The sequence below is a fragment of the Sinocyclocheilus grahami genome, unplaced genomic scaffold (genome assembly GCF_001515645.1).
Source record: "Sinocyclocheilus grahami isolate Dianchi unplaced genomic scaffold, SAMN03320097.WGS_v1.1 scaffold171.1, whole genome shotgun sequence".
NCBI classification, from domain to species: Eukaryota; Metazoa; Chordata; class Actinopteri; order Cypriniformes; family Cyprinidae; genus Sinocyclocheilus; species Sinocyclocheilus grahami.
Genome location: NW_015505350.1, coordinates 190,341 through 215,287, shown reverse-complemented (window position 1 = coordinate 215,287; position 24,947 = coordinate 190,341). Strand labels below are relative to the sequence as shown.

At 38.0% G+C, this 24,947-nt stretch overlaps 1 protein-coding gene across 3 annotated transcripts in view; it reads right to left on the bottom strand.

Moving 5' to 3' along the window:
• The window catches only part of mre11a (MRE11 homolog A, double strand break repair nuclease), a 134,596-nt gene that overhangs the window by 87,461 nt on the left and 22,188 nt on the right, over positions 1–24,947 (bottom strand). For all 3 annotated transcript variants that reach the window (XM_016283182.1, XM_016283185.1, XM_016283184.1), the window contains 3 exons: positions 23,957–24,089; positions 5,406–5,566; positions 1,700–1,787 (listed from right to left, as the gene is read on the bottom strand). In XM_016283182.1, coding sequence (XP_016138668.1) covers positions 1,700–1,787; positions 5,406–5,566; positions 23,957–24,089 — 382 coding nt within the window. The remainder of the gene's footprint in view (positions 1–1,699; positions 1,788–5,405; positions 5,567–23,956; positions 24,090–24,947) is intronic.

The window sequence follows — 24,947 nt, the reverse complement described above, 5'->3', positions numbered from 1 at the left end:
CTCTATCAGAAAATCCTGAAGGAGAATGTCCGGCCGTCAGTTTGTGACCTCAAGCTAAAGCGCACTTGGGTTATGCAGCAGGACAGTGATCCCAAACACACCAGCAAGTCCACCTCTGATTGGCTCAAGAAAAACAAAATTAAGGTTTTGGAGTGGCCAAATAAAAGTCTGGACTTAAATCCGATTGAGATGCTGTGGCATGATCTTAAGAAGTCCATTCATGCTCGAAAACCCTTAAATGTGGCTGAATTAAAAAAATTCTGCAAAGAAGAGTGGGCCAAAATTCCTCCACAGCGATGTGAAAGACTCATTGCCAGTTATCGCAAACGCTTGATTGCAGTTGTTGCTGCAAAGGGTGGCACAACCAGTTATTAGATTTAGGGGGCAATTACTTTTTCACGTAGTGCCAGGCAGGTTTGGATGTTTTTTTTCCCTTACTAAATGAAACAATTATTTCAAAACTGCATTTTGTATTTACTCGGGTTATATTTGTGTAATATTAATTTGTTTGATGATCTGAATTATTCAAGTGTGACAAATATGCCAAAAAAACAAAAATAAAAAAACAGGAAGGGGGCAAAAACTTTTTCACACCACTGTATATATAATACTACTAGATATTAAGTGTCTTTTAAACACCAACTAAGCAAACCAAAGGCAACAGTGGCTAATAGCAAGCCAAATTCCATCAGGTAACAGAAATGGAGAGAGAAAAAAACTTTTGGAAGAAACCAGGCTTAGTCGAGGGCCCGGTTCTGCTCTGGCCAAAAAACGAGCATGGTATGATGCAGGCAAGTCAGCACAAGTCAGAATTGTAGATTGATATCATTCAAACATTTTGCATCAGCTCCTTCTGATTGAAGATCAGGAAACGACACGCTGACATTTGATCGAATGTTGTAGAGTTGTAGTCTGTCCAGCACATTGAAATATGAAGGTAGAGCTGGCATTTAGCCAGAAGTGGATAACTTAGCTTAGCAATGAACTTAAGCATGTGATTCTTGTTAATACTGTGATGCGTTCCTAGTTGGTCCTGGCATGACACATTACTAGCTGGCCATAGGTACCTGTGATCAATTTATGACTCAACTGCAACCCTTTCCATTCCTGACTCATAAGCATTCAAAATTTATGCTCCAACCCTGGCAGCAAATATGCAGTTCTCAGCAATTAGTTATAAAATAAATTTTAAATTAATTGTCTTAACTTATTGACTTGTTGTACAATGACTATATGTGCTAACACATACTGTATAAATAACATGGCTGTTCTTTGCCATATTTTAGATCCACTTTTTTCAAACATAGTCATTTTGTCACATGTTGCTGTTTGACCTCTAGAGTAAGCTGATATACTGTAGAACCAAGGACTTGCAGCTGTAGACAAGCAGAATCCTCCAGTGCCAGTGCACAGAAGGCTTATCACAGAGCAACTGAACAGTTTCACAAACTATCAGTGTTGATTTTAACGATGATCTTTAGTTCCTTAAAAACAACTATCTGTGCCAATTAATCAGTAAAAATTATATATCAGTTAGTCAGCTAGCTGTGTTCCCCAACAATAATATGCTACAGATGGTTAGTGCATGGACTGTATGTGTGTTAATTTTTCCCATTAAAAATACAATATGATAATCACTATCTGAAAAAAATATATTATTTCATTTCTACGGAGCAAATAAACTGAGGTATTCTCTTACCCCAGTTGGGTCATCATGGTTACCATGCACACTGAAGACAGGGATGGAGATGTTAAGATTACTGTCCAAGTAGTTCACCCATGGAAATCTGACAAAATAAACAGTGAGTATAATGTGTATAATGTGCTTGAAACGCACATGTACTCCATTGAATTTTATGGCCAAACACCGCTGAAATGTTATTTTTTGTGTTAACATACTGAGTGCAACAGAAACATGAGTGCAATAATTGTGGCTAAAATATAAATTTTGATAAAATATTTGATGAGAAATCAAAATGTATGCAAGAAATTATGTTTTTATGAGAAGTGAATCTGTAATAGCATCTTACATTTACAAAGAAAACATAGTAACAAAGATGTTTATTTTTATAATAAAATACAACAATCCAACTTGTTTAAAATATTGTTTGTCTTTCATATTTCTCAAATCAAATTCAATTCAATTTTATGTAACATACTTGCTTTACACATAATTCTTGCTATACAATGGTGATTCATATTGACCACGGATGTTGACAGATAATTTCCCCCTCCCTGAAGCATACCTAGCCCACATTCACATCTACAAATAAAACTATGCCACATTATGTTTGGTTACTACAGGTGACATGAAGGTTAGAAAATAATTAAATAATTTGGTAGCACTTTCTATGAAGCCCATATTTGTAAGAAATTATAAGGGTATTCTTAAGGCATTATAATGAATGCATAATGCATTATTAAAAAAAACTTAACAATGTGTTGTATAATGTCATTAATAATCATAACAACAATTACAATACATTATAATACTTATTTGTGGTTATAATTTTTTAAAGTATGATCATTTATAACACACAAAGAGCACCCTGTTAAATCCACTTAATTTGTAATGGACTATAAGTCTCATATCTTGACATTGTTTATTTAAGATCTGCACAGTATATTAGCGGCTCATATGCGTGTTTAAGATGTTAGTTAATTAATGTTAATTTTAATGTGAGCTTGTTTAAGCTCATTTATAATACATTTAGAACTCGATATTAGGTTACACTTCATTTTAATGGTCCCCTTTGAACATTTTATTGACTAAGTTTGCAACCACAAGTCAACTAATTCTCATTAGAGTATTAGTAGACTGAATTAGTTGACATGTACTTGCAAAGTTATAGTTAGCAGAATGTCTAAAAGGGACATCAAAATAACCAAACTGATATTATAACAAAAAAGCAAATGTGTCATAAAACCCACTCATGACCTCTGATATCTGGTCAGATATGTTACTTTACTTAAAGCAGATAGAAAACCACAAATAAATAATATGACCACATTATAAAGCCTTTTGTAGGATTACAAGAAGACTTGTAGTCATTTGTCACTTTAGAATAAAAAAAAATACTAAGTGAAAGTGAAATGACATGTGGCCAAGTATGGTGACCCATACTCGGAATATGTGCTCTGCATTTAACCCATCCAAGTGAACACACACCTTGGAGCAGTGGGCAGCCATATTGCTGCGGCACCCGGGAAGCAGTTGAAGGTTCAGTGTCTTGCTCAAGGGTCTCACTTCAGTCATGGTATTGAGGGTGGAAGAGAGCGCTGGTAATTCACTCCCTCCACCGATAATTCCTGCCGGACCGGAGACTCGAACCCACAACCCTCGGGTTACAAGTCCGACTCTCTAACCATTAGGACATGACTGCCCCCAAATAGGATGTGTTTGTAAGAAATTATTGTGCCAATCTTAATGTGAAGATACAAGACTTATACAGTGCATTCAGAAAGTACTCAGACCCCCTTCACTTTTTCCAATTTTATTATGCTGCAGCTTGATACTACAATTGTTTTAATTCATTTTTTTTCTCATTAATCTACACTCCATACCTCATAATGACAAAGTGAAAACAGAATTTTAGAAATGTTTGCAAATGTATTAAAAAGAAAAACTGAAATATCACATTTACATACATACTCAGTACTTAGCTGAAGGACCTTTGGCAGCAATTACAGCCTCAAATCTTTTTGGGTATGACGCAACAAGCTTTGCACACCTGGATTGGGGGATTTTCTGCCATTCTTCTTTGCAAATCCTCTCAAGCTTGGGCAGGTTGGATGGGAACCGTCGCTGGACAGACATTTTCAGGTCTCTCCAGAGATGTTCGATAGGGTTCAAGTCAAGGCTCTGGCTGGGCCACTCTAGGACATTCACAGAGTTGTCCCTAAGCCACTCCTGTGTTGCCTAGTCTGAGGTCCTGAGCACTGTGGAACAGGTTTTCATTGAGGATATCTCTGTACTTTGCTCCATTCAGCTTTCTCTCAACCTTGACCAGTCTCACAGTTTCTGCCCCTAAAAAATATCCCCACAGCATGAGGCTGCTACCAGCACACTTTACTTTTGGGATGGTACTCTGCAGGTGATGAGCAGAGCTGTTTTCCTTCAAACATGATGCTTAGAATTGAGGTTCATCAGACCAGAGGTTCATCAGACCAGATAATTGTTTGTCAGAGTCTGAGGGTCCTTTAGGTGCAAATTCCAAGTGTGTTTTCATGTGTCTTCACTGAGGAGAGGATTGAGTTTGGCCACATCGCCATAAAGCCCAGATTGGTGGAGTGTTGCAGTGCTTTTTGTCCTTCTGTAGGTTTCTCCCATCTGCATATATGATCATGGAGCTCAACTAGAGTGACCATCAGGTTCTTGGTCACCAGTCTAGACAAGGCCCTTCTCCATCAATTGCTCAGTTTGGTTGGGCGACCAGATCTGGGAAGAGTCCTGGTTGTGCCAAACTTCTTCCATTTGAGAATTATGGAAGCCACTGTGCTCTTGGGAACCTTTAGTACAGCAGAATTTTTTTTGTAGCCTTCCCCAGATCTGTGCCTCGATACAATCCTGTCTTTGAGCTCTGCAGGCAGTTCCTTTGACCTCATGGCTTGGTTTTTGCTCTGATATGCTCTGTCAGCTGTGAGGCCTTGTATAGAGAGGTGTGTGACTTTTCAAATCATGTCCAATCAATTTAATTTACCACAGGTTGACTCCAATCAAGGTGTAGAAACATCTCAGCAATGATCAAGAGAAATGGGAGGCACCTGAGCTAAATTTCAAGTGTTGTTGCAAAGGGTCTGAATGCTTATGTAAATGTGATATTTCAATTTTTTTCTTTTTAATAAATTTACAGACATTTCTAAAATTCTGTTTTCACTTTGTCATTATGAGGTACGAAGTGTAGATTAATGAGAAAAAAAAATGAATTTAAACAATTGTAGTATCAGGCTGCAACATAAAATTGAAAAAAGTGAAGGGGGTCCGAGTACTTTCTGAATGCACTGTAACTACACACATTATAACTATGGGAAATATAATCCATTGTAACTTAAGTGGATACAATTTGTTCCTAGTATGTAATAAATAATGACACTTTTAAAAGCTATAACTACAAATGAGTAGGTATTACAATGTATTATTAACTGTTACTTAATAATAACTGAGATACAACATATAATAAATTCCAAATATATATAAAAGTCATTATGCATTAATTATAGTTTATTAGAAATGCAGTCTTCATAGAAAGTGTTAGCAAACCTTTTTATTTTGGCTTGAACTATTCTTGTTATGAGGTTAAGAAACAAAAAACAAAAACACAACCAAAACAAACAAACAAAAAAAATCAATATCAAGGTGTCAAGACATACATAAGCATTGACAATGTTTCTCATCAAGACCTTACTTGCTGTGGCTGAAATTGACAGCCTGATCACTAAGGATTTCAAAGATGATTGGCCGGTCACCCATGCAGTACTTCCTCATCACCTCCATGCAGCAGTGCATAGTCTTGCGGGATGGTTTATTGTCATGGAACAGATCCCCACCCAGCAAAACAAAGTCAACCTGAGAGAAAAGCAGAGAAGCACTATAAAAATAAATCTTATTAAAATTGACAGGTGATGAAGAAAAAAAAGCATAGTCTGTATACTGTACACCAGGGTTCCTCAATTAGTTTTTGCAGAGGGCCGAATTCTGCCAACAATACCAAGCCAAGGGCCACTGACCTATATATAAATATATACAGTGTAATATATATATATTATTACAATTATTATGTTGCTTTTGTTAAAATAGTCACAAGATGGTCACAAGATAAATATTCACATATTTTCCCCTCAGTAGTCTGTTTTATTCAAACAATTATGAAAATATTTGCATTTAGATACAGAAGAACTTTGCCTGTTGAATATTAAAAACAAATGAACAAACAAAAAATCTGGATCTCCATGTCTGCCATGCAAATCAACTGTTCCTGCTCATCTCCAGACTTTATCTATTCTCTACACTTTCCCTAATTGCAGATTCAATTATTAGATCTGTCAGCATTAATATTTTTATACTTTTTTAGATTTTTTGGAGGGGATCAAACAGTAACACCGTATGTCCCAACCAGACGCGACACAATGCGATAAAAAGTATATTTTCCATTTAGTTTTTGTCCTAACCACGCGACAGAAACACGTGACAATAAGCGACACAGGATTCTAATTTAGAAATGTTTTTTATTTTCTGCGACGTCGTGACAGGAACAACATACAAAATATGACAGTGATAATCTCAGGTAATGATTAGGCTATGTGCTTTATTCAATGTAAAAAGTGTTTAATGTGAGTTTGAATATTATTTTGCGTGATCTTTATAGCCATAATGAAAGCAACAATAGATATTTTACCTCAGATCTTGAAAATAAATTAAAGCAAACTTGTACGTTAAAACTGTGAACTCATTGCGAACCAACACGTGTATTCCGTAACAAAGATGGTATCAGTCACTCACTCAAAACTGTTCAGTCCATTCACATTTGAATCATCTATTTTCCGTGTCCTCTTTTCTTTTCTTCACACTCGCCATGTTTTTGCGGTCACATCGTATCTACACTGGACGCAACCCGCATCCAGTGTAGACAGCATCACTGATAATGGGTTTTATTGTATTTTGTTGCGTCGCACCGCTCGTGTCCGGTGTAGACACGATGTAAGTTAATGTCACTTTCTGATGCTGCATTTGAATTTTCATGCCACATTATTTGAAATTAGCGCGGGCCAAACATTTCTCTCTCATGGGCCAGATGTGGCCCGCGGGCCACCTATTGAGCAACCCTGCTGTACACTATATACAGACGTAAGGATCTGTGCAGAGAGGCATCTATGTATCAAGGTTGTGCATGAATCAGAATTCAGATTCCAATAGAATTCTTCAATTTCAATTTAAATATTTATAAATCACTTGTGGTACAACAGTATTCAAACATTCCGACGGAGAGCTTCGGGGAGAGAGAACTTAACACTGTGATTGATTGGGACACTGTCTAGGCAGGGGGAACTGTTTTGCTACCTCAAAAAGCCCAGCTCACCAAATGATTAATTATAAGTTAATCTATGCCACTCCCTGTTTATTATATAAATTGAAAAGAAAGTCTGACCCCTTTTGTCACCTGTGTAGCAGCTCAAGTCAAGGTACATATATTCACATGTTCTGGGACTGCTCCCAAATTGTGTTTACGTTTAATTCAACATCTTTCCCCGTGTAGACTACATGTAAGCAGCTTTCTCTACCGCAAAGGTGATTATAAGTGGTTTTACCCACCGCTGATGTACATAACTAACATTAAATCTGAGTAGAACGTACAGTGGGTACGGAAAGTATTCAGACCCCCTTACATTTTTCACTCTTTGTTTGTGAAAAAATTAAGGGGGTCGGAATACTTTCCGTACCCACTGTATATTGCTTTTGGTTGCTTAGTTTCTGTAACTTTGTATCATGGCTTATGTGCTGTAATACTGGGATTCCCCTCATACATCACACTCCAGGATTCCCCAACGAGCATAACATGCCTCAATTAACCAATACAGTGATATGAAAAAGACCTCAGATCTCAGAATACACTTTATTGTTTTACTGGAGATGCTGGCCGTGTTTCTAGCTTTGAAACACTAAGGTCTTTCGCACTGCTTTAGTTCCAGAACTAAATGTATAGTACTAAAGTACTGGGACGATTTTGCACGAACTATTCCCAGTACCATTTAAAGGGTTGCATTCGCACCAACAGTGTGTACTAGGAAGTGACCTAAGCCGGTCGACAGCAACGTCATTTGTGCGTGGCGTTCAACAACACAAACAAAGAAGAACAACATTAACAACAGGAGGATGGAGGACGCTGTGATCGGAGCTGTGTTTTTGTTGTGTCTCACGGGTTTCACAATAATGGACATGGAAAGTTGACGTATATGTAAAGCGATTGAAAGAACGGAAAGGAGGACTAAGAATCTCCAAGGACAACTGGCAGTGCTACATTTGCTACAAGTGCCTTCACTTCAGCATCCGTCCATCTATCGCTGTTCTCCATACTTGTGAAATAAGTTGACACAATGTTTACACAGCGTTTTAAATCATGGTGGGTGAGGGTGTTTTCATACGCGTTTGGCCAATCAATGTCTACTTACGTCACGATTAGTACTAGTTGTGCTGGTTAGACCCTGCTCCGGAGTAGGAGCTAATTTGGTTCTCAAAAAAGGCAGTCCGGTACTAAAATCTATAGTTTTTTTATTTAATTTATAGTAAATCTCAATCACCTTCTTTCAGAAGGAGCAGCATTTACTACACAGAGCCGTAGTTCACTGACAATTAGGCAATATCGTGTTCATTATCGCAGATTAAATCGCCTGCGATTGCAACAGCGTTGCAGATGTCCTGCATATATACACCTGCTAACAAGGCCTTGGAGGCCGCCACACTTCTGGTAGAGTGAGCCTTGACCCCCAGAGGACTCAGAAAAGGAAATGGCATCCACTATCCACTGGCTGAGGGTCCGTTTTGTAGCAGGAAGTCCTCTCTTAGGGGGACCGTAGCACACAAACAGTTGGTCTGCCCTTCTCCACAGGGCAGCTCTGTGGATGTATGGACACATACAATTAAGCTTCTTCTGGTCGGGTTCCCGGAAGGGAGGAGGACAGTAGGCCTGGAGTACGACAGGCCGTGGTGTAGAGGAGGGGACCTTAGGGACATAACCCGCTCGAGGGTAGAGGAAAGCTTTAGCCAGACCAGGTGCATAGTCTAGGTAGGAAGGGGCCACTGAGAGGGCCTGCAGATCCCAAACTGTCTTGAGAGAAGATATCGCCAGAAGGAAGGTAGTCTTTATAGTGAGATGGCGATCAGAGATCTCCTCAATAGGCTCGAAGGAAGGCCTACAGAGAGCTTCTAACACCACAGCCAGGTCCCACCGGGGGACACGAGATCGTACCGGAGGCCTAAACCTCAGCGCACCGCGGAGGAAACTTGTAACTAGGGGGCGTCTTCCCACTGACTGGTCACCGAGAGGGACGTGGTAGGCTGCAATGGCCGCCACATAGACCTTCAGGGTGGAGTGGGTCAACCCTGCGGAGAAACGGGCCTGCAGGAACTCCAGCACTGTACCAACTGGGCAGTTAACTGGGTCGAGCTAGCGGTCTCCGCACCAAGAAGTGAAAAGCTTCCACTTCAAAGCGTACAGTTTCCTCGTGGAGGGAGCTCTGGATTGGAGGATGTGTTGTGGCCCCTCATAGGCCACAACCACAGCTCTGGGCGAGGGTGAAAGATCGTACCCTCCGCCTGTGAGAGGAGATCTCTCCTGACGGGAATCTCCCATGGAAAGCCGTTGAGGAGGGAAATCAGGTCCGAGAACCATACTCGGCCTGGCCAGAATGGGGCCACTAGCAGTAAACGGACCGCGTCCCGGCGCACTCTCTCCAGAACTCCCGGGAGCAAAGCGATCGAGGGAAAGGCGTACAGACGAAGCCTCAGCCAAGTCTGTACCATGGCATCCAGCTCCACTCGTCAGAGGAAACTGTCAGAGAGAACCAGAGGGTCATGTGTTCTGCGGTTCTTCCAGAGGGAAAGAACCGCAGTGCGGGCTTCCGATCCCAGAGAGCGGGCGCTGGATCTGCTGGGTGAGGAAGAAGATAGGGACTCGCCCGTCTCCATTCCCTCCACCGGATACATATGCGAACCCCACAAGTGCAGCCGCCACTCCGCCTCGGCGAAAGCAGGGACAGCACCGCGAGGAACGCTGGTGAAGGCTCCCTCCTCAAAGAGAGCCTTCCGAGTGCGAAGCAAATGCAGTAACAAACATTCGCAATGCGGGCAGTCAGCTCCCTCGAGAGCTCTGACTCTGCGTGCTTCGCTCCCAAGCAGACAACACAAACTGTGTGTGTCCCCACCCGAAATATAGCGTGGGCAGGGAGGAACACACAGCCTGAACACTGCCTGCTCTCGCCCAAATGCTTCTTTTTGGCTGAAGCTTTTACAAAGTGGAGCTTATAAGTGGAAACACTTGCATATCATTGCTCTTTTGTTGATTTTGATTGCTTCCATTGTCCTCATTTGTAAGTCGCTTTGGATAAAACCGTCTGCTAAATGTAAATGTAATCTCCACATCAAGTAATTAATTAAATTATATATATATATATATATATATATACACATATACACAGTATATACAGTGCATTCAAAAAGTATTCAAACGTGCTGTATTTTTGTAAAGTATTTTTTCGATTTTATTATGTTGCAGCTTGATACTACAATTGATTAAAATCTTTTTTTTTCTTCATTAATCTACACTCCGTACCTCATGAAGTGAAAACTGAATTTTAGAAATGTCTGTAAATTTATTAAAAAGAAAAAAGTCAGTACTTATTAGAAGCACCTTTGACAGCAATTACAGCCTCAAGTCTTTTTGGGTATGACGCAACAAGCTTTGCACACCTGGATTGGGGAATTTTCTGCCATTCTTCTTTGCAAATCCTCTCAAGCTCGGTCAGGTTGGATGGGGACCGTCGCTGGACAGCCATTTTCAGGTCTCTCCAGATGTTCGATGGGGTTCAAGTCAGGGCTCTGGCTGGGCCACTCTAGGACATTCACAGAGTTGTCCCTAAGCCACTCCTGTGTTGCCTTGGCTGTGTACTTAACATCATTGTCATGTTGGAAGGTGAACCTTCGGCCCAGTGCGCTGTGGAACAGGGTTTCATTGAGGATATCGCTGTACTTTGCTCCAATCAGCTTTCCCTCAAACCTGACCAGTCTTCCCAGTCCTTGCCCCTGAAAAACACCCCCCACAGCATGAGGCTGCTACCAGCACACTTTACTTTTGGGATGGTATTCTGCAGGCGATGAGCATAGCTGGCTTCCTTCAAACATGATGCTTAGAATTGAGGTTCATCAGACCAGATAATCTTGTTTCTCAGAGTCTGAGGGTCCTTTAGGTGCTGTCTTGCAAATTCTAAGTGTGATTCCATGTGTCTTCACTGAGGAGAGGATGGAGTTTGGCCACACCGCCATAAAGCCCAGATCGGTGGAGTGATGTTTGTCCTTCTGTAGGTTTCTCCCATCTGCATATATGATCACGGAGCTCAACTAGAGTGATCATCAGGTACTTGGTCACCAGTCTAGACAAGGCCCTTCTCCATTAATTGCTCAGATTGGCTGGGCGACCACCTCTTGGAAGAATGGTTAACACTTCCATTTGAGAATTATGGAAGCCACTGTGCTCTTGGGAACCTTCAGTTGAGAAGAAATTTTTTGTAGCCTTCCCCAGATCTGTGCCTCGATACAATCCTGTCTCTGAGCTCTGCAGGCAGTTCCTCTGACCTCATGGCTTGGTTTTTGCTCTGATATGCATTGTCAGCTGTGAGGCCTTTTATAGAGAGGTGTGTGACTTTCCAAATCACAATCAGCACTGTATATATACTAGTCAACATTTAAAGTGGATCAAAACCTTTCATCAAAGTTGTCCTAAAACCTAAAACCAAAATACATTCTTGTCTTAGGACAACTTTGATGAACTTCTTTGATCAAAAGATCAATAAAGCATCTAGCCCTGATGGTATCCACCCAAGAACTCTGAAAATGTGTGCTGATCAGTTGTGTTCAGTTTTTCATTTAATTTTTTTCTCAGTCCTTTTCTTAATCAAAAATACCTGTAATGTGGAAGACATCATGTCTTGTTCCTATACCAAAACATGTTAGTGTCGGTCGTGGTTTTAACTCACTCTAGGACATTCACAGAGTTGTCCCTAAGCCACTCCTGTGTTGCCTTGGCTGTGTACTTAACATCATTGTCATGTTGGAAGGTGAACCTTCGGCCCAGTGCGCTGTGGAACAGGGTTTCATTGAGGATATCGCTGTACTTTGCTCCAATCAGCTTTCCCTCAAACCTGACCAGTCTTCCCAGTCCTTGCCCCTGAAAAACACCCCCCACAGCATGAGGCTGCTACCAGCACACTTTACTTTTGGGATGGTATTCTGCAGGCGATGAGCATAGCTGGCTTCCTTCAAACATGATGCTTAGAATTGAGGTTCATCAGACCAGATAATCTTGTTTCTCAGAGTCTGAGGGTCCTTTAGGTGCTGTCTTGCAAATTCTAAGTGTGATTCCATGTGTCTTCACTGAGGAGAGGATGGAGTTTGGCCACACCGCCATAAAGCCCAGATCGGTGGAGTGATGTTTGTCCTTCTGTAGGTTTCTCCCATCTGCATATATGATCACGGAGCTCAACTAGAGTGATCATCAGGTACTTGGTCACCAGTCTAGACAAGGCCCTTCTCCATTAATTGCTCAGATTGGCTGGGCGACCACCTCTTGGAAGAATGGTTAACACTTCCATTTGAGAATTATGGAAGCCACTGTGCTCTTGGGAACCTTCAGTTGAGAAGAAATTTTTTGTAGCCTTCCCCAGATCTGTGCCTCGATACAATCCTGTCTCTGAGCTCTGCAGGCAGTTCCTCTGACCTCATGGCTTGGTTTTTGCTCTGATATGCATTGTCAGCTGTGAGGCCTTTTATAGAGAGGTGTGTGACTTTCCAAATCACAATCAGCACTGTATATATACTAGTCAACATTTAAAGTGGATCAAAACCTTTCATCAAAGTTGTCCTAAAACCTAAAACCAAAATACATTCTTGTCTTAGGACAACTTTGATGAACTTCTTTGATCAAAAGATCAATAAAGCATCTAGCCCTGATGGTATCCACCCAAGAACTCTGAAAATGTGTGCTGATCAGTTGTGTTCAGTTTTTCATTTAATTTTTTTCTCAGTCCTTTTCTTAATCAAAAATACCTGTAATGTGGAAGACATCATGTCTTGTTCCTATACCAAAACATGTTAGTGTCGGTCGTGGTTTTAACTATTTGAGACCCATAGCCTTGACATCACATTTAATTAAATGTTTCGAAAGGATTATCCTCAGTCATTTGAATACACACATGCCAGTTTTTCAAGACCCTTTACAGTGTGCATATAGAAACGGTGTGGAAGTAGATGATGCCTTGCTTTTTATGTTGCACAATATTTATAGTCATTTGGAAACAACTGCTAGTTCTGTTAGAATTATGTTTTTAAAAAAAATTTTTGTGTGCTTTTAATACAGTTCAACCACGTTTTGGCTGATAAATTGATGCTTTTTAATTTACCCAGTACAACCATTAGATGGATTCTGGATTATCTTCTAAATCGACCCCAGTTTGTTAGGCTGAGTGATAGATTGTCTGATATGATAGTAACTAAAACTGGAGCTCCACAAAGCACAGTCTTATCACCCTTTTTATTTGCACTGTATACCTCTGACTATAGGCACATTCAGACATCTTGCTGTTTACAAAAGTTTTCTGATGATACTGCTCTTGTGGGTCTAAATAATCAAAATAATGATATGGACTATAGAAGAGAGGTTGAGCTCTTTGTTAAATGGTGTGATGAAAATTTCAAAATTGAATGTGGAGAAGACTAAGGAGTTGATCATTGATTTTAGAAGAAATAAAGAAGCAGTACTACCGGTGACAATTAATGGCCAGAATATGGAAATAGTATAGTCCTATAAATATCTTGGTGTCCATTTGGACAGTAAATTAAACTGGAAAAGGAACAGTGAGGTTGTTTTAAGAAGACACAGTCAAGATTATTATTTTTGAGGAAGTTAAGTTCCATTGGCATCAGTAGAAAGCTTCTTTATGTTTTCTACAAGGGAATTCTGGCCAGTGTTTTGTTTTATGCAGTGCTCTGTTGGGGAGGTAGTATCACTGTGGATGATAAAAATAGGATTAATAAAATAATCAGAAAGGCTGGTTTAATTATTGGTTTTACTCCTGATTCTCCTGAGGTTATTGTGGAAAAGAGAACAAGGGCAACATTGAAAATGATTTTGTACTATGAAGGACATCCACTAAATGGTATTTTTAGCAGACTTAAAGAGTTCACAATGGCTCTGTGTTCTACAGAACGATTTAGAAGGTTTTTTATACCAACTGCTGTTAGGTTTTTTTAACCCATTTGTGCCCAAATTTTTCTGAATGGTTTCATGCATATAGTCATGTTAATAGTGTCCTATGTGAACATGGTCTACATTTAATTTTCCCAGGTTTTTTTTTTTCTTGAAAATCATATTTGAATGTGTGGCAACTATAGTTGCCGGTGGGCAAATATGTTGTATGCACCACTTCAATGTAAAATTTGAATAGGAGGAGAGCATTTGGGATCTAACTTAAAATAACTTCTTTCAACAGATAAATCTTTATTCATAAACAAATTTATCATGCATAAAATTCGAATGAATAATCCCCAAAAAAGTTGCATCTAGCTTATAATCTATTGAATATGAACACACAACAAATCCATTTGTCTGAAAGTGTTGGAACATAGTGCAGAACAAAGTGCAGTCATTAAGTTGCCTCAACAGGGTATTGTGTATCAAAAAGTTAAATGAAAATAAATAAATACAAATAAATAGAATTAAGAAAATATTACATATAAGAAAAAGGTATACCTGAAAGAAAATTACGCATTTAACTGTTTGGTTACTAACATTCTGCAAAATATCTTCTTTTGTGCTCAGCAGAAGAACGAATCTCATAGGTTTGCAACTTGAAGATGACACAATGATGCCACAATTTCCATTTTTGGGTGAACTTTTCCTTACGTAAGCAGTTTTAGTATAAAAAGCCTACAAGTAGCCTACAAAGAGTACTACAGTGAAGGTACAAGTAGTTTTATAAATATACAAACATATTTGCATACTATACTTTGTGATGTAAATATGTAAAATATCACATATTTTATGAATAGGCACATACTGATTAGGTCAAATGGATTAACCTTGACAATGACAAAAGTCCTTGATATTCATGAAATTAATGATACTCTTTTTTTAAATATATGATTATTTAAATAATTATCATGTATAGGCTACACCCATGATTGTTTGTTTATTTATTTACTTATTATTGAACATGCAGGTATTTTCATTCTTAGAGGTGTGTTAGTTAAATGAAAATACATTTAAAAAAATAATAAATAGAATGAAAATATAACATCTGCATAATTAAAAAGGTATACCTGAAAGAAAATTAAAAAAATTTTTAGGCCCCTAGTATTCAATGGCTGACTGTAGTAGGTGATTTCATATAATAATGTAAATGTAAACTCATTACTTGTCTGAATATCAACATTATAATGGAAACATAAGCTACTAGTAATAAAAAAGAATTAGGGTCCTTGACCAAATAGAATGAAACGCATCCAAACTGGATAAAGGGGCCTCAATATTTTGCTCGTTACAAGACAATGTCATAAAAGGGAGAAAAAGATAATCTACAGCATAAAGCGTTAGCTCATCTTTCCATTCTTCCTTTTGTGTGACTGACTGAAGTTTGTAAACTGCTGCTGTCACTTGAAAGCTGGAAATTCCCACCCCCCATGGCAAAAGCAGACAAGATTGCTTTCTCATCTCCTCCTTTTGACAGATTTATTCCCATCAAATTAAGGTCTACTGCACAGTAGAGATGTCAGTTAAAGGGTTAAGTTATGTTTTAGGTGGGATATTATGAAAGCAAAAAGCAGAAAACAAGACCAATAACCTTGATTTATTAACCTATTAACACAGTATACCCCATTTCCCCATGATATGTACTTAAAAGTAATTTGCCCACCGGCAACTATAGTTGCCGCTTGGACTTTTAACTAAGTATACAAAAAACTATAGATCTCCTGGAAGATTTGTTTTGTTTGGATGATTCTAGAGACCTTCGTGATTATGTAGATATATATAATATATATATATATATATATATATATATATACATGCATGCATACACCCCTGGAGGGTCTTACGGATTTGGTTCTTATGCTGGAATGCAGTGTTATTCTTTCTCCAAACATAATGCTTCTCATTTAAACAAAAAAGTTATTTTTTGGTCTCATCTGTCTACAAAATATTTTTCCAGAAGCCCTCTGGCTTTGTCCACATGATCTTCAGCAAAATGTAGATGGCAGCAATGCTCATTTTGGAGAGCAGTGGCTTTCTCCTTGCAACTCTACTATGCGCACGCAGGTTGTTCAGTGTTCTCCTGATGGTGGACCCATGCATATTAATATTAGCCAGAGTGTTAGAGGCCTTTAGTTGCATAGAATTTATCCTGGGGTTTTTGTGACTTCACAGACTATTACATATCCTGCTTTTGGAGTGATCTTTGTTGGTAGACCACACCTGGGGAGGGTAACAATAGCCTTGAATTTCCTCCATTTGTACACAACCACTTTTTAAATGACATTTGTTTTGTTTTCATAAATTGTTACTAGGGATGTAAGGATGCACTGCAAGCTGATTGAAAATCGATACAAATATGTGACTATTCAAATCGGTTGAGATGTTAAGCGAATTGCAATACATTTATATAACCTCACACCCTGAAATGTATCTCTGAGGGGAACTGACTGTCTTTAGAAAAGTTTAGATGGTATTTTCTTTTCATCTTGCTTAGTTCAGTGTAGATGTGTTCATTACCTGTCTAGTGATATGTGATTATGCAGAAATATTAAAAAAAAAAAAAAAAAAAAAAAACGGTTTGTCTTTTCAAATCTTCTATCGCGTGTCATTATATTAATCGAGTTGGCTCGTGTGGTTATGTTTTGTGTGGTACGGGAGCATAGTGAGCCCTGATGCTCCCTAGTTTTTGCGGTGCATTTTGGGATTTTTCAGGGAGCGAACGTTCCAGTGCACTGGAAGGAATTTGTGATTGAGACAGCCCTTGAAATGGCTAACTCCCCGATCAGTGCCCTGAATACTGAACTAGGTAGCTGATTGAGGCACCATTTGATTACAGATGCAACTATGGAAACAGTATATAGCAGCTGTTCCATAAGCACCACCTGCTGTCGGAGAGTAAATTCAGCTTGTCTGCTGATTTTGTTTCGTGCAGATATGTTTTATGTAGTATAGTTTCCAGTGTTGGGAGTAACGCATTACAAAAGTAACAATATTACAGTAGTATATAACTTTTTGCTGTAACGCAGTAATATAATGCATTACTAATAAAATTTGTGTAATATTATTACTCATTACAATCTCAGTAACGCTAAGTTACAACAATATGTTAACTCGAAATTAAGTGGTGAATTTACCAACACCGAATTTATACTCTGGTGCAGAGTACCAAGCTTAATATTGAGAAATAGTACAGGTAACTGAAGAAACACCTGGACTGGTGCCACTAACACTAACAAAGAGAGCTGCGGGGTCGGAGAAGAGAAAGAATGCAGCGGACGAGCGCAGACAAGCAACAGAAATTAAGTTAGGCTAAGCTAATTGTAGCGAATCAGCTCAAAGGGGAAATATGAATAATTAATCATAACTAGTTATAATTAATTATAAATATTTAGATCTGCTGTAAGTATTTACTTGACCTCCCAGGGTCAACTGTCTGTCAATTCTAAGAACGTTAATTTCCTGATTAAGGGAAATAACTTTCTTACTGTACAATACTACTCATGTACTAGCATGTAGCAGAAATCTGCATGATTAGGGACTACGATTATGAGCAAACAATGAACAACCTCAGGTGTGATACAAGTAAGACTTTATTAACTACATAAACACTTAAACTAGTCTAACATACACACACACACACACACACACACACACGCACGCATACAGTTGGTATAGGAAAAGGGTTAAAGCTTAAGCAGTAAAGAGAAGAGAAATAAAAACATGAATGTCTCTCCTATGGAAAATGTGGTGAAAGGGAGAACTCTCAACATGCCATTAGGTCGTAAAGTGTATCTGGTCTAGCAAAAGGTGTCGGGGTTGCCATGGTGACCAGTGGCCTGTGGTCGTTCGCAGACATCCTGGCACCCAGCATGTTTATTGGGTGAGGGGTCTGTGATTATTTGTTAATCTAATGAATAATTGATTTGTTAAATCAAATGAAAAATGGTGTGTCTGATTGGTCCAGACTCTGCATAATCATAACAAAATATGTTTTTATTAAATCATAGTCTACATACAAAAGGAATGAATTTGCGAACTATATTTGACTCAAGTAATTAACAGAATAACAAAATGAAAGAAAAAGGAGTGTGACATATGCAGCTGAGTTTGGTTCAGTTTTGTGTGGCGTGGCGCTTTACAAACAAGTTCACACAAAAAGGAAACTGAGATGACAAAAAGTGCATCCTAAAATAAAAGTAAACACATTGCTTTGAATGATCTATGACCAAAAAGTACGGAGTATTTTATGTTTCCGCTGTTTGATCGCACCAGCGCATCACGCACACACATACAGCATTGCAAATGTTGCAGCTGTTTATTATCAGAATAAAATATATTCAAACATATAGCTACACTGGTTAATTTAAATAGTCTGTAGTACAATCCGTGCCGTTCAGCCTGAGCTCGGGCTAAACGCATATTTGCTCATGTGAAGGGGATGATTTATTTTTATTTATTTTGCGGAAAGCGCGTTAAGTACAAAGCCTAGTATACATAATAAATAATAGTTTAGCATTCAATACATCGTGAATATGGAAACAATTAATTGGATTCGTGCCTAATGAGAGCTGCGTGAGAACAACACCATATGATTTCATTTTGCTTTAAATTAATTTGTTTTGGCTTGATTAGCAACTTATATTTTTCATTCTTGTTTTGTTCTGGACACCGTTCAAAATAGCCTATCGGCTAGCTATTGTGTTTATTGTTTGTACATTATAACATTCCGCTTTATTTCTGAATGTAATAATGCGGTTTGTGCTTATCTGTGTTTAAACTACAATGTAACATTAATATAGACCTACCAGTATCTGAATATGATTTTTATAAATTGATGTTATAGTAGACCTACCACATCACCCTCCACCGGATGTATAATGAGCAGCAATAAACTACATTTTGACATTTTAGAAAGCCTAGTCATACTTTGAATATTTTGGTGAAAGTAACTCAAAAGTAACTAAAAGTAGTGTAATACATTACAATTCAGAGACAGTAATATTGCAATGTAACTAATTACTTTCAAAAGACAGTAACTAGTAATATATAATGCATTACATTTTGGAAGTAACTTGCCCAACACTGAGCTAAAATCAGACCACTCTATTTTTGCTTCAAATTTCAAAATTATACAATCTAATTTAGTTTAAAAACTGCTCATGCTGCATGTCTTTGTTTGGATTGTGATTAAAATAGTCGTTGCCTATCATTTTAAATGGAAAGCGCAAAGGCAAAGCCTTAGTTTGTTTATATTAAGAGATTTCTTTTATTTGTATTATTTATTTGATTTTGTCACGGTTGCCTACTGTGAGGAGCGAGGAATGAGGAAACGAGGGAATTCACACAGAACAGTCTTTAATAATCCACAGGAGGAAACACAGGGTAGCCAGGAGTCACACGTAGCACAAAGACGTTAAGAACCGACAAACACAGACTGCACAGACTGGGGCTAAATACACAGGATAATTGGGAAGACACCGGTGTATGGGATGACTAATTAAACTAAACGAGGACAGGAACAAGACCAAATAAGGCAACACTAGAACAGAAACAGGGGCAAAACAAAACAGACAGTCCAGAATCCTGACAGATTTAGGGTTTATTTTAAAAGTTAAAATTAATTTTCTTATTAGACATATTTCAATTTAAAAAAAATGTGCAGCATTTTGTCCAATAAAAGGACACCTTTCCATTTATAATTTGTCTTAAGTCTCATTTTGTAAAAAAACTAAATTTGTGAGAAAATCTGGCTGAAAGGACAGGTAAATTGGTTTTTACTGACATACGGCCTGACAATATCTCATCAGACCGCACGCAGTTCACTGATGTTCTACTGAAGCTCCTCATCACCTGTACCGTTTCCGCGCCCGTTTGACTAGCACCTGCCACTGAGGCAAAGTGAAGTGCATGTCTGAAAAGTCTCCTGTTTGATGTGGTCTTAAAGACCACATCTAAATAAAAGCTTTTCTTGTCAAGAAAAAAACACCTCTGCGTTAACTGTGTTAAAGGGTTAGTTTACCCAAAAACGAAAATTCTGTCATAATTACTCACCCTCATGTCGTTTCAAACCCGTAAGACCTTCGTTCATCTTTGGAACACAAATTAAGATATTTTTGATGGAATCTGAGAGCTGTCTGACCCAGTATAGTATAATTGTGGATGAACCACTGATGTCACATGGATTATTTTACAGATCTCCTTGCTACGTTTCTGGACTTGGGAACATTTCAGTTGTGTTGCTGTCTATGCAGGGTCAGACAGCTCTCAGATTCCATCAAAAACCCTTTAAATACTTTTAAGGCCATTAAACTGGAAAAATTAATCGCCTGCTTTAACGTGCTAATTTGGACAGCACTAATGTATATTGTTGAAAAAGCTGGCTATGTATATAGAGACATTAGTGCCCACTTGGGACTGTAAGAGGTATTATGGTGATGAATCAGCATTTTAACAATCCCTTTAACAGGACACAGTTCAGAGCCCGGATAGTCTTTGTCAGCATTATGATGTTGTTGTTGTTACCGAATGCATTCATATACAAGTGAGTGATTGTGTTTGTTATTCATTATCTTTAAATTGCTGCATTTTGAATGCATACGTTTATGTTATCGTTACTTACTAATTATAATCATGTAATAAAGTATTGTGTATTGCATCATCCATATATGGTGCTAGTGAATGCATATGAGAGACAGTTAAATAGCAATATTGGTGTAATATTGTAAACTGTTAGTCACTTTGAGTATGTGTATATTATTATTTACTGTATAAGTGAGATTGTGGTATTAAGGCCATATTTATCGATTCTTCTGAGCTCACGTGTCAGAGAACGTAATGCCATTTTCACAAGTGTTAATCTAGTCTATGTCTGAATCAATTACTAATTTGCTACTATGCTATATCGCTATTATGTATGATTATATTTTATGTAAAAGTAACAGTGTGTTCATATTTGTTATTCCTGTTCATTACTAATTGAGTATTGTTATTTCTGTTTGTTTAGAACCACTCATATTACACTACACTCCAAACTACTCTGTACTACTCTCTTCTACCTGTACTACAATTGTTCACTCAACCAAATTTAAGGACTGTAAAACTTCTACAAGCCTCAAACTAGAGCTGTGCAATTAATCGAAACACAGTTTCGATTTTGATTTAGGCCTCCAACGATTATGAAAATACAATAATCGAGATAAAACTATTATTGCACCCCATTCCACCCCCTTTCCAGCGGTGCGCCTTTGTTCCTCCATAAAAGCCCAATTTCACGTGCAAATCAGTAAAATCATGTAACGTAACTTTTGCGAAATGGGATGTGCTTGATTTATTGAAGTGTATTAGATTTATTCATGTTTTTAAAAGCACATCAAAAGAACTTGCGCTTCTGGAGGATTTCTGTGATGCGCTCAGAGACAGAACAGAACACGGACATGTAAAGTAAACTTTTAGCTCAAGGTGCGCACCTAAACGGTCAAATACACACAAAAATGTGTCAAAATGTGATGCTTAGTGATTATTCATGAAAACATTCATCGGTCACAGGGGTTAAAGCAAAAAAAAAATTCTTTTGACAAACTTTTTCCTCAGCCAAACCCCATTCCACAGCCATTCACACACCCAGTTTAAGAGCAATTTTTTTCTTGTAATTAGGAGCACTTGTCCTCCTAATTAAAAAATTTTAGGAGCACCTTCTGATTAATAATAAAACATTCTGATAAAAAATTTGCCTTCCTAATATGAGGTGACATTTTCTTTTTACCTTTCTAATGGCATTTTTCTAATTTTATTAAATGTATGCAGTGTTTTCAAGGATTTTTTTCCAGCTGTGGTAGCAGAACTATTTCCCATGGACCACACCTCCTCCCCTCCCCACCCAAGAATCAGGTGCACTCAGAACTGAATTTATTTTAACTAAAAAAGACAAGTAAATAGTAAATAATGTAGCGTCTGGACCAATCCAACACACTATATATTCTCTTTTTATATGACAAATACTCTGTAACCTCAGTTAACAAGCCATATGAGGACCCATGAACCCTTCCCCCCGGAATGCGTAACACCCCAGGAAGTCGAACAGGCCTCTTTGTTGCATGGCAACCAACGCTGATATCACTGGGTTTATTGGCCAAAAGTATGTAAAGCAGGGAAAATCCCTGCTTGTCCCAAGGAAAAGCAGAGTAGAAATGGACTGTGTTCTAGTTAATTCATAGAAAAACCGTTATTTGAATGAACACACATACGAACAAATAAATTAATGACAATCAATAGCACAAACAAAAACAATAACAAGATACAAATTAAATTAACAGTACTTTATTTTTTTCAGTTAGGTCTAACTATAATCTATTCAACTGCAAAAATAACACTGGTTAGTTTTCACTGTATAATGAAAGGCAGCAGGAGTTTATTTAGGCTGCTGTCTCTTTAAGACCTCATGCACAGATCTAATATACTGTTACACATGGCTCTATGCTTACTTTTATTTTTAGGAGCTCTTGTCCTCCTAATTAAAAAAAAAATTCAAATCTGATAAAATAAAAATTATCTGATCAAAAATTATCCTTCCTAATATGAGGTGACATTTGACTCCTTAAAGTCACTTACAGGGATATTTTCTTTTTACCTTTGTAATGGCATCATTTTCATTTATGACAAATTAAAAAATGTATGTTTACAAGCTTTTTAAAATTTCTATTTAAAACAATATAATAAGAAGAAGAATAAGACAAATAAGTTACCAATCATATGAAATTAGTATTAGTAAAAAAATTTGTACTACAGAGGTGGCACAGAAGAACAAAAAAGTGGCTTGTAGGTACATTTTCAGACGTTTAATGAGGCTCAGAGGTGGCATGAGTGCAATTAAATTCATACACTCATGAGGAGATTAATGTTTTAAATATAACATTTTGAATACAGAAATATTAATGATTTAAATAACTGAAATGATATGCTAAAAATGAAACTAAATCCGCCAGCAGGTGGCGGCAAGTCACTACTTTTATCACTGAATCATTCATTCAATTGATTCGTTCGAATGGCTGATTCATTCAGGAATTAAGTAAGTGACTGTCTTAATGAACTTTCATTTAATAAATTACACACCGCTGTGTTTGCTTTTAGAGATGCGCAGCGGCTGAACTGTTACTATATTTGGAACTATTTTTGTTGAAGAAATAGAGCAAAATCAGGCAGTACTTGTTTATTGAACTGTTGTATTAAATCAATATCACATTTGCAAACTCCCTTAATAACTATTAAAAGTTGTCACTTTCCTTATCGTGATCTGTGGGCGCACAGAAAATGAGAGCGCACGAGTGAGTTCTTGAGACTCAAAAGCACATGCAAATTATACGATCCGTCATCTGTCATCGTGTTATAAGCGCAGAACCTGCAGGAATGAGTAAAATTGTTATTAATAGCTGCAATCCCGCGCCGAAATTCAAGTACTGCTCTGTGTTCTCTGCTAATAACCAGACTGTGAATGATGCGAGCGGCATCACTATGTTGTCACTGAGAAGCTGCAGCCGTGGCGGGGATGATTTGGGGAATAAAGGCTACATGGAGTTAGAGTGCAGTTCCCATGTGTAGTGGACAGCACATTCCAGGGCCCAGATTATGGCGGGGCCCCTCTCTGACCACAATAGTGGACAAAGGTCTGTTACATTTTGATTGGATCTTGGTGGACTAACATAAGCAAACTGTCCAACGCCATCAGATAAAGATGCCAGGACAACAGCCAGACACCTCTTAGAGGGCAAGGAAAAGACCTTTGGTACAAAGCCCGGGAAGGACAGGACTTCTCATTACGTCCAATACATTCTTGGGTATTCTCCAAAATTTTTGTAAATTTATGTAATCATTTCACATAAATTAATTGTTTACTACAAAATCACCACAAAGTCACAAAAAATATGTCCACATTATTTCATTCCCACCTCATTTTGCACGGCTTGTTTCATGATCTCATCAAAGGTTACGAACGTGTCGTTTCCTCTTATGGCATCCTTCTCTAGATAACCGAGGTGAATGTCAGTAGCAATGAGGATCTTGAATGTGTCCTCGTCGTTCCTATAAAAAAATAAAAATAAAATGTTGGCAGATAACAGTTAAAAGGGTCTTGTAAATGAATGGTAGAGTAGCTCTAAATGACAGCTACAACTGCAGGTAAAATCTGCAATCATCAAAGCTTACATTTCAGACTGTAGTTTTGAGCTGTCATGTGAACAGTCAGCTGAACATAAGTGTTACAATCACTTTCCGATCAAACACTTAATTCATGACGTTTTGCTCTTTTAACTATAGTTGAGGTCAAAAGTTTACATACAACTTGCAGAATCTGCAAAATGTTATTTTACCAAAATAAGAGGGACCATACATAATGCAGGTTATTTTTTGTTTTGTACTGACCTGAATAAGATATTTCACATAAAATACGTTTACTCCCACAAGAGAAAATAAGTTGAATTTATAAAAATCCTGTTCAAAAGTTTACATATACGCATGATTCTTAGTTTTTCACATTTGCTAAGACACTAAACCCCATTCTCTGAACCAAGTTCTCAATAGCCTAAACCAATTTGTCAAATAAATCACTCTTTCCGCAAAACATTATACAAGTTCAGGCAGTTTAGACACTGTTTGCATATCTCATGCACTCTTTTTGCAAAACACTAAACACATTTTCACTCACTAAGACACAATTTGCACTGTGATGAACTTGTGATGCAAGACCATAAGCACAAGAAAGCAAACGTTAAGCTCAACTGCAACACAGCTGTCATCATTTACACACAATAATTCAAAATTGTTTACACTTGTTTCTAAATATATGAATATACAAAATATAGCCTAAGCTAGTACAAATTGCACATATGGCACAGCTGCATCCATCAATCTGAGAGGTAGAGGAAGAGTGCGTATACGAGG